Source organism: Carcharhinus amblyrhynchos, chromosome 7 (genome assembly GCF_965287045.1).
Source record: "Carcharhinus amblyrhynchos chromosome 7, sCarAmb.v2.hapA, whole genome shotgun sequence".
Classification (NCBI taxonomy): Eukaryota; Metazoa; Chordata; class Chondrichthyes; order Carcharhiniformes; family Carcharhinidae; genus Carcharhinus; species Carcharhinus amblyrhynchos.
Window position 1 is genome coordinate 101,349,210 of NC_137330.1, and position 15,646 is coordinate 101,364,855.

The 15,646-nt window shown below is 42.5% G+C and overlaps 1 protein-coding gene across 3 annotated transcripts in view; it reads left to right on the forward strand.

Annotated features, from left to right (window-relative positions):
• The window catches only part of LOC145345157 (uncharacterized), a 214,415-nt gene that overhangs the window by 149,974 nt on the left and 48,795 nt on the right, over positions 1 to 15,646 (forward strand). For all 3 annotated transcript variants that reach the window (XM_080192832.1, XM_080192833.1, XM_080192834.1), the window contains 4 exons: positions 3,249 to 3,375; positions 6,212 to 6,247; positions 9,955 to 10,103; positions 12,516 to 12,642. In XM_080192832.1, the coding sequence (XP_080048958.1) occupies positions 3,249 to 3,375; positions 6,212 to 6,247; positions 9,955 to 10,103; positions 12,516 to 12,642 (439 nt within the window). The remainder of the gene's footprint in view (positions 1 to 3,248; positions 3,376 to 6,211; positions 6,248 to 9,954; positions 10,104 to 12,515; positions 12,643 to 15,646) is intronic.

A 15,646-nucleotide genomic window follows, 5' to 3' on the forward strand; every position in this document is an offset into this window, starting at 1 on the left:
TCTTGAGGTGTAGAATTGAAAGGTGACTTTATGCTAAAGTTGTTCTGAACCTTGGTTAGAACATAGTTGAGATACATCATACAATTCTGGTCATTCGATACATAAATCATGAAAAGTTAGCATGCAGGTTCTGCAGATAATAGGGAAGGCAAATGGACTCATGGCCTTCATTTCAAAGAAAATGAGTTATGAAAATAGGGAAGTCTTGCTCAAACTGTTCAAGGCACTAGTTAGACTACATCTGGAATACTGCAAACAGTTTTGGTCACTATATCTAAGGAAAGATATGGCATTGGAGGCAGTTCAGAGAAGGTTCACTAGATTGATCCCAGGAATGGAGTAATTTTCTTATAAAGAGAGATTGAGTAGGTTGGGCCTGCACTTATTGGAGTTCAGAAGAATGAGATTCAATTTCATTGAGATATATAGGAATCTCAGCAGGTTTGATGTTTTAGATGCTGAGAGGTTGTTTCTTGTTGTGGGAGAGTTTGGGACCAGAGGACATAAGAATAAAGGGTTGCCCATTTAAGACAAGATGAGGAGGAATTACTTCTCTCAGAAGGTAGCGAATCTGTGGAATTAACTACTGAGAGCTGTAGAAGTTGGGTCATTAGGCATGTTCAATGATCTTAGTGAATGGTACAGCATACTCAGTGGGCTAAATGGCCTAATTCTGTTCCTATGTCTTATGGTCTTAAGATGATTAACTGCCAAGCATTGTTTGAAATTTAAACCAGGCAACTTGACTCTGATTCAGTCAAGGCATTGCCCTGAGGAATGAACCAGCAAATGGCTGTCATTTATTTTATTAAGTTGAAACATGTGAATACATATTACTTTTGCCTGCAAAGAACGGGGCTCTGCCTATTAATATACGCAGCCTTCAGTCAATGCAAATACAGCACAGTGCAAGTCTGGTGGACAGTCTTAAATGTGGTTGTCAGCGTAATTCTTAGCCCACCAAAGATAGTTTAGTAAATGTTGCCCAATCACGGAATCACATTTAAGGGGTGATTTGCACCAGTTGGGACTGCTACGGGGAGGTGGGAAATCTGGTGGTGGTGTTGGAAGACCAGCTATGGGGGCGGTTGCGGAGCTGGTCAGTGATCGGGAGGCCGGCAGTGCAGGACCACTGTGCTTGTGCTGATCTCTGCTGTGATAGATCGGTGCACGTGCAGTACCTCGCTCAGTGTTGTGCTGCCAGCCTCTGCAATGGGAATAGGCCACACCCCTGATGGGGCTCTCTGTGATGCAGAGAGTGTCTGAGATTCGTTCTGAAAGTCACACTAAAAAAATCATGGGAGTTACTCCAGTTTTTGTGTGAATTCAGCATTTAGAATTTTTTTAGGGAGAATTATCGTCCCCTAATGTTGGACATTGTGTTTTGAATTTTTCAAGCGTGGGCTGGTGGGGTATGGTCTGTACCTCGTCCTTTGCAAACATCCAAAGGGACATGCTGTTAGATATGATCCACCAATATGGTCATATTGTCTGCATACGGAGCATCAGTCTGGCACTGGAATTCATATACCACATTATTCATCTTGTGTAATCGGCAGAATGTCTTTTTGGCTGGGCAGCAGAATTCTGTTAGGGGCAAATACCACTCTTGTTGGTACTGCATAGTAACTATCTAGCGCATAAGGCCAAATTGATAGCATGTGGAATTGTAAGAATTCTTGCTGTGTCCATGTGCTCATTTGACATTGCTAGCCTATTCGTCAGTGTTCCTCTGAAGCAGGCCATAGATATTTGCGCTGCAGCGATTTACCACAGTGATTTGGACCCACCACCATCAGGTAAATCAGTATTCATCAAGTTATGAACTCAGTAACTCGTGCAGTTGAGTTCAATTTTAATGAAACCCTACATGCCCAAATAGATGGTGTTGCCATGGGATACTCTTGAGGCACAGCTCTTGAAAATATCCTTGTTAGGTTGCATGAGAAAAATGTCTTCAATGGAATGATACTCCAACCTCCTACCCCTTTCATATTTCCGATATCTGGATGATGTGTTTTACATATTTAAATTCACAACCGCATGTAATAATTTCCTTATGCAACCTTAATGAGCTCCCACGTGTGCTCAACTTCACCTTTGAAATGGAGCAGTCAAATGAACTCCTTTTCCTTGATGTACTAGTTGAGAAATCTGCCAGGTGGTTCTCTACCGCTGTATACCATAAACCTACTTTCATGGTAAATGTATGCATTGGGATTTTTACTGTTCGATAGACTCTAAAAGATTGGCCTAATCGGCAACCTCATAAATAGGGCTCCTGGTGTTTGCTCGCTGTGCAAACTCAATGCTGAAATAGGGCACATTTTATTGGATAATGGATATATTGATCAGATCATTTTGCGATGTGTATCACAAAAACTCATGAAAGTGCCCAATATATCTTGGATTACCCTGGAAAAAGATATCTCAAAAATGTGAGCATATGTTCAATGTTGCTTATGTGTAGTAATAACATGAGGAAATTTCACCACTAACAGGATGCTGCTGTCAAGTCAAAAAAATGTTCCGCCAATTGTATAAAGTGGTATACAAGTTTCAGTGTCAGTGTGATGTGTGACTGGAAGCTACATATTAATATACAGGCCCCTGTCTTTTGCACACTGAAGGAACAGGTACACACATTGCGCCTATTTCGGCTTAAAATAAGTGACAGCCATTCACGGGTTCATTTCTCTGAGCAATGCCCTGGCCAATCAGCATTAAGTTGTCTGGTTTAAATTTCAAACAATACTTGACAGCTAACTGTCAGCCACCATCAACTGGTGTAATCGCCATGGCACTGCCTCTGCCAATCAGAGTCTACTTGCAAATTAATCAACACTATCTTCTCATGTAGTATAAATTGTTGTTCCCTTGTCTGATGAGTGCAAAGTGAAAAGCTTTGCCAAAAAGGTTTTTTTTTAGCAATACAGAAGATGATCACCAAGAAATCCAATAGGGTATTCAGAAGAATCATTTTACTCAGAAAATAGAATATGGAACTCCACCACATTGAGTGGTTGAAGCAATTAGATGTATTGAGGGGGGACAAGATAACTAAATGACAGAGGAAGAAATAGAGGCTATGCTGCTAGATTTAGATGAGGAAAGGTGGGAGAAGATCTTGAATTGAACATAAACACTGGCATGGACTAATTTGGTGGAATGGTTTGTTTCTGTACTGGATGCTCTACGTACTATGTAAACTGCAACATAACTCTTACTTGTTGACATTTCTTTCCTAGTTGGCTTCTGTTTGAAGAGCCTTTCTATCAAGGAAATTCATACTTTGTGGAAGCTGGTCATTATCCTTGTCCAGAATATTGGGGTGCAATGGATCCATTCATAGGCTCACTCAAACCATTGAAAATGGTAAAAGAAAATTCTTTTTGACTAGTATATGAAAACTGTTTCACTTTAGACATTTAAGTGTAGCACAGTGATGGACTTCTGTAATCTATCTAGATGCATATTTGATCTGTACTTGTGGTGACTTTGTTTCTTACATATTTAAATTAAATAATGTAAAGGGTTTGACGGATTGAGCCTTATGTAATAATGAACAAGTTAATATTTTGATGCTCTTTGATTTCACGCAAATTAAGTTTGTCAAGGGAATGTTGGTCTTGCCTTGCCATTTTAACATTTACTCTGTACCAGAGTGTTCTTGTGTATTCTGAGGTGTGAAATATTAATGCAATTCCTCTTGCACATCTTTAGAAAACAGTAGATTTTCCATCATATAACATTGAAGATGTTTGATCAAATCAGTTCAATGTTAAAGGCATAAAGGAATGTGCAGAGCAAGATAGAACTCTGCAGTGTCAATGGCAGGTCAACCAACCCCACAATATCTCTCAACTGTCTGCTCTGTCTAATATTGACTCCATTCTTCCATACAGTTTTCCACAGATTCACTATTCTCTGTGTAAAGTACTTAAATCTAAACTGTGCATTCCCTTTATGCCAGGATTTAGAGTGTGTAGGAACTCAGAATAATCGGGTTTCAATTTACATTATCCTTTTCAGGAACCTGATTAGTTGGATCATATCTTCCCTGAACTTTCTTTTATCCGAGAGTAAACAATCCCATGCTTGTTAACTAATGCAAATGGTCAGAAGCCAGTTTGCTGGTCCTTTTACTTCACATTCACTTGTCCCTGGATTTACTTTGCTGCCAGTATGGTGGCCATAATTCTACTCAATATTCCATGTTTGGGTGTTCCAGCCCTGCTGCAGTTCCAACCTGACCTCCTGAATTTTATGCTCTAAACTCTGACAAAAATGTGCTCTATTTTTCCTAGGGATACTGCTGCCACGTACCATACCATTGGTTTCAGTGAGCCATCCACTAACAGTGATCTGGAATCCCTCTCCCACATTCTGTCCTGTGGACTAGAACAAGTTAGTTCCCCTGTCTTATTCATATGAAATGCCACTTGCCTTTCATCAGCCCACCTTTGCCTGTTCCCCTGGGGTGGAATTTACCAGTGCTCACCCCACGGTGGGTTTGCCCATGTTGGAGGTGGCTAGCCATCGGTTGCCAGCCATCGGTTGCCTGCGGGATCTTCTGGTCCAGTTGAAGTCCATGGCATTCTGCACGTATGCTGCTGTCAGGAAACACACATTGGGGATCAACTTAATTGGATGACTCTGCTGGCAGGAAGAGCTGAAGAATTCTGCTTCTATGTTTAAACTTCCCCATGTCAATTTGGAGTTATCTGTAAATGTAGGTAGTTGTGTTCCTCATCCAAACCCCAGACCAACAATATATCTTGTAAACAGTGACAAGCAGTTTGTGATTGCCTGCTAAAATGGTGCGGTTCCATTAACTGTCGCTCTACGTTTTTTTGTCCAATTTTCAGTTCACCTCAAATATATTCTTCCAATTCCATGTTTTCCCATCTTGTGAATCAATGAGTTGTGTGACAAGTCATTAGAAGTCTGCTTCCAATCTAAACACATAAAGAAGAACACAAGAAATGGAGCAACTATAGACTTTATGGCCTGTTGAGCCTGATCCACCAATCAGTATGATCATGGCTGGTGTAGAGCAACAACTCCACTTAACCATCCCCATAACTCTTCATTCCGTAAGAGAACAAAAACCTGTTTATCCCAGCCTTATTCAATGATGGAGCATCCACATCCCACCGGGGTGGAGAATTCCAAAGATTCACACCTTTTAAGTGAAGTAATTTCCCCTCGCCTCAGTTCTAAGTGATTGTCCACTTATACTGAGACATTGCCCCCATGTTTTAGACTCCCCGACCAACGGTGAATTTTCTCGTTTCGCCCACGGGAATTGGGAACGGGCAAGGGGCGGACCATGGAAATGTTGAGTTGGGTGGGATTTTCAGGTATTGGGGTGAGCGTGACTGGAAAATCCTGCCCATGGGCAGAATTTTACACCCCCGTTGAGGCAGGGGTCAGGGTCAGAAAAAGTAGTGAGCCATTCACAAATCTATTGACTTTGGTAGAACTGGAAGATCCTACTGGCAGAAGGGCTGGAAAATTCTGGCCTATGTCGCAGCGTCAACCCTGTCAAGCCCCTTTCAGAACTTTATAGGTTTCAATTACATCCACACCATTTCTGTCATAAAGAAGGTCTGTTGAATCCTCACATAATTTCAGTTTTCTGGGGGAAGCGCTTCCCCAGAAAATTCCAAGCTTATCATGCCTCACCCCATTGGTGACTCATTGGTCTGTCCCTTGTTGTCTTTTTGTGCACTTTACCCACAACAAGTGTTGAGATTGCTGGCCCATAGTTCGCTGCACTATGCCTCTTTTAAATACTTCCTAACTCTCATGACTGGGTTTGCTAGTTCATTCTGTCTTTGCCTTGTCTTTTCTTATAAACTTTCTCAGCCCATCTGTCATATAAAAATTCATAACAATTCGGAGAGAAGCTGTTGTATCGGTAACTTCCTTTCCTTCCTCCCAACTTTTCCCTTGAAAACAAAAATGTTGCAGTTATCTGGTCAATGTCCCTTTCTGAACATTTGTGATGTGATAGTACTTTGGGTAACACTAATCATTGAAAATGGTAACAATTCCTTTTGAAAAACTGATTTGTGATAGTTAATCTGAATGGTGGCCATTTACAGTTACTAAGGCCTATTATTTAAGAAAAGAAATTTAAAAGCCCTTGTGCAGTAAGTTGTTCTGATATTATTTTATTAAAGAAGAAAATGATCCTTTTTTTCAGGGTACATTGAAAGTGGAAAAGCCTAATGACAGCAAAGTAAGTGTTGTTTTGGCATTACATTTCAGTCAATAAAATTAATCAAATAAAAATTCTTCTGTAATAATGCTACTTTTGTGCACTGCTTGGACATGTGTGCAACGGAATAGGTGTGTACTTTATGACTTAGACCAGGTGAGATTATTTTCTCTCTTCTAATTCTTCATTTTGTGAAGTTGTGATTCATGCAGTATTATAGCATTAGAGATGAGAAGATACGTCTATCTTTATAAATGATGATACTGGCCCAAAACAATTGGATAGGATGGGTGCTGATTCATAGATTTGTAAGTTTAGGGCAGAATTTTATATGGGCTAATTATGAAGGTTGCTTGGCTGGTCCCGTCCTGGCTCAGTTCCATTTTCTTGAAGGCAAAATTGATGGCCAAAGAGCTACCCACTGGCAAGTAATACATGGCCAACTGAGGATACTTAATTGACTATTAAGGCCTATTGTCTGAGGCTGGCTGGAATTTTCGAGTTGACCTTTGGGCTCCCAGCCTCAGGGGACTGGGTCAGCTGCTTGGAGAAGGCCTCCAAATGTTAGATCTGGGCCTGCATTCCAGCAAGGTTTTGAGGCTCTGCCTAATTAGAACATAGGACAGTACAGGCCCTTCGGCCCTCGATGTTGTGCCGAGCTATGTCCGAACCCAAGATCTAGCTATCGCACTCTATTATTCTGTCTTGTGCGGTCCCATGGAAGAGTTCCAAAATGGTGAGGCCATTTTTAATTAAGTTTTTTTAAATATGCAAAGAGACTGCCTCAAAATGGTGCTGCCCCCTGTCCTGCTGTCAGACACATTCTTTGTGTGTGTTCTATTGTTGAAAACCTATAAATGTCTTCTCTGCATCTATTACCTCAATGTTTTTGTCTTTTAAAAAGCACTTTTTAAAAAAGATACTATTATTAAAAGACTCCTTACCTCTCTACAGATGCAAACATGGGATTGCTGATATATTGGCCGGAATTTTTCAACCTCACCTGTGGCTGGGATTTTCCAGTCATGCTGCAGTGAATGGAGATTTGACTGGAATGCCAAATTCACCATTCTCATTGGCAGCACAGGTGGGACATCTGACATTGGAAAATTCCAGCCACTATAGAACTATGTTATAGCAGTATAGTAGGCCATAAAAGTTAGTAAACTGTTGTGTTGCAGGTAATGGATATCTTAGTGACAGTAAAATGATAATTGAGGTTGATGAAGTTATAAACCACGTAAGTGAAGATGGAGGTCATTGTGATTTGAAGCTCAAAGCTACATGAAGTGAAATCGTCCAGTGTAAATTTGACAGAGTGACTTGCATAAGAACATAACATAAGAAATAGGAGCAGGAGTAGGCCATCCAGCCCTTCGAGCCTGCCCCGCCATTCAATAAGATCATGGCTGATCTGTCGTGTCTCAGTTCCACATTCCCGCCCTCTCCCCATAACCCTTAATCCCCTCGCTTATCAAAAACCCATCAACCTGCGTCTTAAAAATATTTAGCGAGGCAGCCTCCACCACCTCAACGGGCAGAGAATTCCAGAGATTCACCACCCTTTGAGTGAAGAAGTTTCTCCTCAACTCCGTTCTAAACCACCCCCCCTTTATCTTGAGGCTGTGCCCCCTAGTCCTACTGTCGTTTCTGAGCGGGAAGAGTTTCTCCACCTCTATCCTATCCATCCCATTCATCATCTTATACGTCTCAATGAGATCTCCGCTCATTCTTCTCAACTCTAACGAGTACAAGCCTAGTTTGTTCAGCCTCTCCTCATAGCTCAACCCCCTCAACTCCGGTATCAGCCTAGTAAACCTCCTCTGCACTCCCTCCAATGCCAAAATATCCCTGCGTAAGTACGGTGCCCAAAACTGCACACAGTACTCCAGCTGCGGCCTCACCAATGCCCTATACAGCTGCAGCAAGACCTCCCTACTTTTATATTCAATCCCCCTCGCTATGAAGGCCAGCACCCCATTCGCCTTCCTGACCACCTGCTGCACCTGCAGGCTGGGTTTTTGCGACTCATGCACAAGGACCCCGAGGTCCCTCTGCACCGTCGCCTGCTGCAGTTTTTCGCCACGTAAGTAATAGTCCTTCCTACCATTCTTCCTACCAAAGTGGACCACCTCGCACTTGCCAACATTAAATTCCATTTGCCATTTCCTGGCCCATTCGCCCAGCCTATCTAGATCCTTCTGCAGACTCTCCACACCCTCCGTGCAATTTGCCGTTCCACCAATCTTGGTGTCATCAGCAAATTTCAACATCATACACTCGGTTCCCTCCTCCAGATCATCTATATAAATGGTAAATAGCTGAGGCCCCAGCACCGACCCCTGGGGCACTCCACTAGTCACCAACCGCCAATCCGAATAGCACCCATTAACCCCCACTCTCTGCCTCCTATTTGACAACCAATCCTCTATCCACGCGAACACCCTACCCCCAACTCCATGCCCCCTTACCTTCTGCAATAACCTCTTGTGAGGTACCTTGTCAAACGCCTTCTGAAAATCAAGAAAGACCACATCCACCGGCTCCCCTCTATCCACCGCCCTAGACACATCCTCATAGAACTCCAATAAATTTGTCAGAAACGACTTCCCCTTAACGAAACTGTGCTGCGTCTGCTCTATCAAGCAATTCCCCTCAAGATGCCTCGCTATTTCCTCCTTGATGACGGATTCTAACATTTTACCTGCAACAACCGTTAAACTAACCGGCCTGTAATTCCCTGCCTTTTGCCTGGCACCCTTCTTAAACAACGGCGTAACATTAGCCGCTTTCCAATCTTCCGGTACTCCCCGGAATCCAGCGACATCTGGAAAATAACCACCAAGGCATCCACTATCACCTCCGCCATTTCTTTCAGAACCCTCGGATGCATTCCATCCGGTCCTGGTGACTTATCCACAATCAGTCCCTCCAGTCTGTCGAGCACCGCCTCTCTAGTAACAATAATGTCATCAAGACCCTCCAGTCCTACCACCTTTCCATTGCTAACACCTGGCAAATTATTCATGTCTTCCTCCGTGAAGACCGAAACAAAAATGTTATTCAAGACCTCAGCCGTTTCCCCATCCCCTACCACTAAGTCCCCCCTCTCATCCTCTAAGGGTCCAATGTTCACCCTAGCCAGCCTCTTCCTTTTTATATATTTATAAAAACTCTTGCTATCCTTTTGTATATTAAGCGCTAGCCCAGCTTCATAGTTTCTCCTACCCTTCTTTATCAACTTCTTTGTCAATCTTTGTTGACATTTAAACCTCTCCCAACCCTCTTCGTGCCCACTACTCTTAGCTACTCTAAACACCTCCGCTTTTAGTTTAACACTTTCCTTCACCTCCTTCGTTATCCACGGCTTATTACCTCTCCCCCTACGGTCCTTTTTAACCATCGGAATAAATTTCTACTGAGCACCAAGAAAGATCTCCTTAAAGATCCTCCACTGCTCCTCAGCAGACCTACCTTCCAACGCGCTCCCCCAGTCAACATTCGCCAATTCTTCTCTCATCCTACCGTACTCCCCTCTGTTCAAAGACTTCCATTCAGTCTTTGGCTGCTGCTAATGTTCTGAGAATTGATGTGTGGTGTGATGGTGACATTATTGGTATCTGCTGATTTTATACTTCAGTGCTCAGGAAATGTTTATTGACATGTAAGGATGAATGTTTCTCTTCAACTCCCATTTAACCATGTACTATTGTTAACTCGCATTGCAGGTTATTGTGTACGAAAAGCCTTTCTTTGAAGGTAAACAGCTGGAACTTAAAACGGATGTATTCAGCTTTGTTGGACAAGATGAAAAAACAACGTTGTGCCACATTTATCCATTCACAAATATTGGTTCGCTGAAAGTTATAGGAGGATTGTAAGTTGTGTTTACCCACTGATAAATGTTAATTTTAATCTTTTTGTTGTGGTGTGCTGATTAATGCTGTTTGGAGCAAGTGTATTTACTTTTGGTCCAGCAGAGCTGGGAAATCGTAATTATGGAAATGTTGCAGCTGTTCTTTATCCACAGTACGGTAGAGGACTAGCACCAGGTGCATTATTCATTCATGAATAAAGAAGTAAAGCTGCTAAATTGCCCAATAGCTCCACCATTGTATGACTAGCCTTGCTCATAACATCATCAAATTATTGGCCAACTAGGAGAGGATTTAACATGCACTGGAATCTGCTAATTACAAGATGGTTTGGAGTTGTTTGTTTGTTTATTTATTTATATATACTAGTGTCACAAGTAGGTTTACATTAACACTACAATGAAGTTATTGTGAAAGTCCCCAGTCACCACACTCCGGCACCTGTTCAGGCAGACTGAGGGAGAATTTAGCACGGCCAATGCACCTAACCACCACGTCTTTCGGACTATGGGAGGAAACCGGAGCACACTGAGGAAACCCACACTGACACAGGGAGAATGTGAAAACTCCAAATGGACAGTCATGCAAGCTGAAAATCGATCCCAGGTCCCTGGCACTGTGAGGAAGCAGTACAAAATTGTAGTCAGATCATGGAGTTGAGAAAATGAAGTTTTATTGATTTATGATCATCACCTGTTGACATTAGATTAATTTAATTATCAAATGATATTTTTCTTTCTTAAAACAAATAACAAGCTGAATAAAATTCCTGTGATGCCTAAAAATGATGTTGACCTTACAACAGAGATTGGTAATGCTAGCGCAAGGTTTGAATGGAATTATGTAGCAATTAAAGAGCAAATCAACGTGTTGAGACAATGTATTGACGAGGGTGGCACACTGGTTAGCAGTGTCGCCTCCCAGCGCAGGGGACCTAGGTTGAATTCGGGCCTTGGGTCACTGTTTGTGGGGAGTTTACACATTCTCCCCATGTCTGTGTGGGTTTCCTCCACATGCTCTGGTTTCCTCCCACAATCTAAAGATGTGTGGGTTAGGTGGATTGACCATACTAAATTACCCCTCAGTGTCAGGGTGCTAGCAGGATAAATACGTAAGGTTAAGGGGATAGGGTTGGATGGGAAATATTGTCGGTGTGGACATGTTGGGCTGAATGGCCTCCTCATGCACTGTAGGCATTCTTCATTCCCATACTATATTTATGCCCTCCCAGTGACATATTTGGTAGCAGGGAGGGTATTTAAGCAGGAGGGAAAGTGACTTGTGGAGACCTTGCCACCTTCTCATCTTCACCCTGCCATCAATTGAGACCTTTAAATGGGCGGTTAAGCCAGCTGTAGGCAGGCCTGTTGTCACATGGGGAGCATGACAATGGTGTTGGTTGTGGTATCCCAGTGAGGACACAAAGACACTCACGCAGTGCCTGATTGAAGACCATGCACCAGGGAACAGGTGGCCGTCTGGGAGCAGTGTCTGCTCTTGCTGGCAAACTTCCTATACAGCCTTCCAACAACTCCAACCCGCAAAACCATTCTCGCTATTACTTGCTTCTGGCCTGGTGCACCTCTCAGGGCAAAGCCCTCCTTCCACATTATCCCCCTTGTCTTTTTCAGGCCAACCCAATGCCCAACCCAACGTGACCACTGCCGTCCGCCCCAGTGGTGTTTGTTCCTTAAGCCAGCGGGAAGACCAACCCACCATCAGGAGAATTGCAACATGATGCTATGCCTGAGGGTTTCTGACTTTTTGGCTCCCACTAGATTCTCTGCTCCTGCCTGCATCAAACCCTTTACGAAACCTGCTGTGAGCAGGATGGGAGGAGAACCCAGCGCACCATCTTTTGGATCATAAATCAAGCTGAAGTCCTGTCCGCCCTCTCAGGTGGACATAAAAAATTCCATGCTCCTAATTCCAAGAAGAACAGAGAAGTTACTCCTGGCGTCTTAGCAATATTTGAGTTGAGTGTTGGGGCTAGTCAGGTCAGGTCCAGTTGAGGATGATTGGGATTGGAGTCGGTGTTTCAGAGGGTGTAGTCCAGAGTGTCAAGGGGGGAAAACAGGGAGATGGGGTCAATGTGAGTAATTGTTACCCAGGGGTTAGACTAGGTCTTTTTCCTGTCTAACCTTTTCTGGGTAGCTATCAAGCGAAGCAAGTCAGAACATCCAGAACCAAGTTTCTCACTCTAGTTCGGAGTTGGAGACTTTTTTAGAAAGGTCCCATGACCATACTTCCTGTGCAATTCCCATGGAGTCCTTGCATTGGAATCTCGGAGCACATCTTCTGGTTATGTCTGGTTATGACCTTGCTGAGGCTCTGGACCAATTAGTTGTCTGCATTGGCTGAACACAGTTAATTAACAGCAATTCAGCCCATTAATTGTTTTTACTCTCTCCTAGTTGGGTCGGTTATGAGAAGCCAGGGTTTCAAGGTCATCAATATGTACTAGAAGAAGGAGAGTACCAAGAATGGTATGAGTGGGGAGGCTATGATGAACATCTTCAATCTTTGCGGTTTATCCAAGTTGTAAGTTTTCCTTCGCTTAGTGCAAAGTTATTTTTGCAATTCAACAATTTTTATGTCAGTTTTTATATCACATTCTTACCTACACCCCCTTCCACACCCCTGAAAAACTTTCAGATGATGATAATTTGTATAAACATGTGATTCCATGGGTACCATCAGGATTCTGTGTGTGCCTGGGCTGTGAGGGCCATTGGAATACTTCATTGCTTGTAGATATTGGATTCAAGCCCAATCCAGTTGTCACGGGTCAAGTTTCCGGCAGATCTCTGAGCAGTGAGCTGAAATGAACATAATAGCATTAAGAAGCAGGAACAGGAAGTGACCTGTTGTGCCTGCTTATCATTCAATAAGAACATGGCTGATCTTGGTATTCAACTCCACTTTCCCACCCATTTTCTACATCCTAAGAGATGAAAAATCTGTTCATTTCAGCCTTTAATACAATAAATGATGACACATCCCCTTGGGATACAGAATTCCAAAAATGCACAATCCTTTGAATGAAGAAATTTCTCCTGTTCTCAGTCCTAAATGAGCCCCTTATTCTGAAACCATGCCTCCTTGTTTTAGGTTGCCCAGCTAGCAGAATAAATGTTTCAGTATCTACCCTGTCAGTCGTATTCAGAATTTTCTCTGTTGCAATGAGATCACCTCTCATCCTTCTAAATTCCAGAGAATATAAAATCAATTTACTCAGCCTCTCATCATAGAATGATCCTCTTTTCCGAGGAGTCAGTTAGTGAACCTTCATGGTACTGCATCTAATGCCAGTAAATCCTTTAAATATGGGGAACAACATTTCACACAGTATTCCAAGCATGGTCTCACCAAAGCCCTGTACAATTGTAGAAAGACTTTATTATTGTTCTCTAATTCCCTTGCAATAAAGACCAACTAACCATTTGCTTGCTGTACCTGCATGTACCTAAACTTTTATCTGTTCTTTGTATAAGTACACCAAATCTCCCTGACCATCAACATTTACAAGTTTCATGACTTCTAAAAAATATTTTGTTTTTCTATTCTTGTGACCACAGTGAATACCCTCACACTTGCCCCACGCTGTATTTCATCTGCCAAAAAGGTGACAAAGCCTACCCCTTTGTCCTTGCTATGGACCCATGACAATGAATGAGAAAAGATCAATTAAAACAGTGTGAAATACAGGATGGAACTCCCTGGGGGGAGTTTTCCCATCTGCCCACAATGGGAATCATAGCAGGTGGGACACAGACCATGCAAAGATCTGTTGACCTCAGGTGGGATTTTCTGGTTTTGGGATGACCATGACCAGAAAATTTCTCACCCCTTATGTCCTCAGCTGCTTCAATTACCGTGAAGGCCCTTTTCGTCTAGTCTTACATTCTTGTTCTGAATGTTGGTTGCATTGTGAACGATCCTTCTCCACTGATTTCTATTTTCTATTGCCCACACTGCCTGTCCCATAGCAAGGCCTGTCCACATTCTGATATGGGTCTTCCTTGTTTTCCAGCACATCTTCAAGATGTTTTGCCTGGCATTATCTCTTCTTCCAAACAGTCTTCTCCTGTTCGCATCACTTATCCAAAAAGTTTGAGTTTACATAGAAACATAGAAAGTAGAAGCAGAGGTAGGCCATTTGGCACTTCGAGCCTGCTCCACCATTCATCCTGATCATCAAATTCAATATCCTGATCCCTCCCCTCTTCTTCCCGTATCCCTTGATCCTTTTAGCCCCAAGAGCTATATCTAAGTTCTTCTTCAAATCAAGACAACATTTTGGCCTCAACTACGTTCAGTGGTAGTGAATTCCACACATTCACCACCCTCTGGGTGAAGAAATTTCTCCTCTCCTCAGTCCTAAAATGTTTACCCCTTATCCTCAAACTGTGACTTCTAGTTCTGGACTTCCCATTGGGAACATTCTTTCTGAATCTACCCTGTCGAACCCTGTTAGAATTTTATAAGTTTAAATGAGATCTCCTCTCTCTTCTAAACTCCAATGAATATAATGCTAACTGACTTAGTCTGTCTTCGTGTGACAGACTTGCTATCTCAGGAATCAGCCTCGTACACCTTTCCTGTAGTCCCTCTATAACAAGGACACCCTTCCTCAGATAAGGACACCAAAACTATGCACAATACTCCAGGTGTGGCCTCACCAACGCAGCAAAATATTCCTATCACTATACTCAAATCCTCTTGCTATGGAGGCCAACATATCATTTGCTTTCTTTACTGCCTGCTGTACCTGTGCACTGAAGCATCCCTGCATCCTCCTCACAGCTCACCTTCGCACCCAACTTTGTATTGTCTGCAAATTTGGAAATGATACATTCAGTTCCCTCTTCCAAATCATTAATATAGAATGTGAACTGTTGGGGTCCTAGCATAGATCTCTGTTGAACCCCATTAATCACTGACTGCCAATCAGTAAAAGATCTATTTATGTCAACTCCTTGCTTCCTATCTACTAACTGTCTGTTCATCTCAAGACATTACCTGCAGTCCCATGTGCTTTAACTTTACATAGTTTTCTGTTATGTGAGACCTTGTCAAAAGCCTTCCGAAAGTCTGAATAGCCACATCCATTGGTTCTCCTTGGTCAACTCTACTAGTTACATACTCAAAAAATTCCAATAGATTGTTCAAGCATGATTTCCCTTTTGTTAATCCATGCTGACTTTATCTGATTAAACCACTGCCTTCCAAATGCTGAATTATGAAATCCTTGATAATAGACTCTAGCAAATTCCCCAGTACCAATGCTAGGCTCACTGGCCTATAGTTCCCTGTTTTCTCTCTGACTCTCTTTTTGAATTACGAGAGTACATTAGTTACTCTCCAATCTGTTGGAACTATTTCAGATTCCAAAGAATTTTGATTGTTTGAGGCAATCATATCAAAGAATTTCCTTTTCAGGCCAGCTTTTTTGAACACCCACTTGTTTGTCCTCTTGGTCGTCCATGACACAGGTAATATCTGACTGAGTCTTCTTGGATTTCCAGAAGTAAGAGTCAATGGT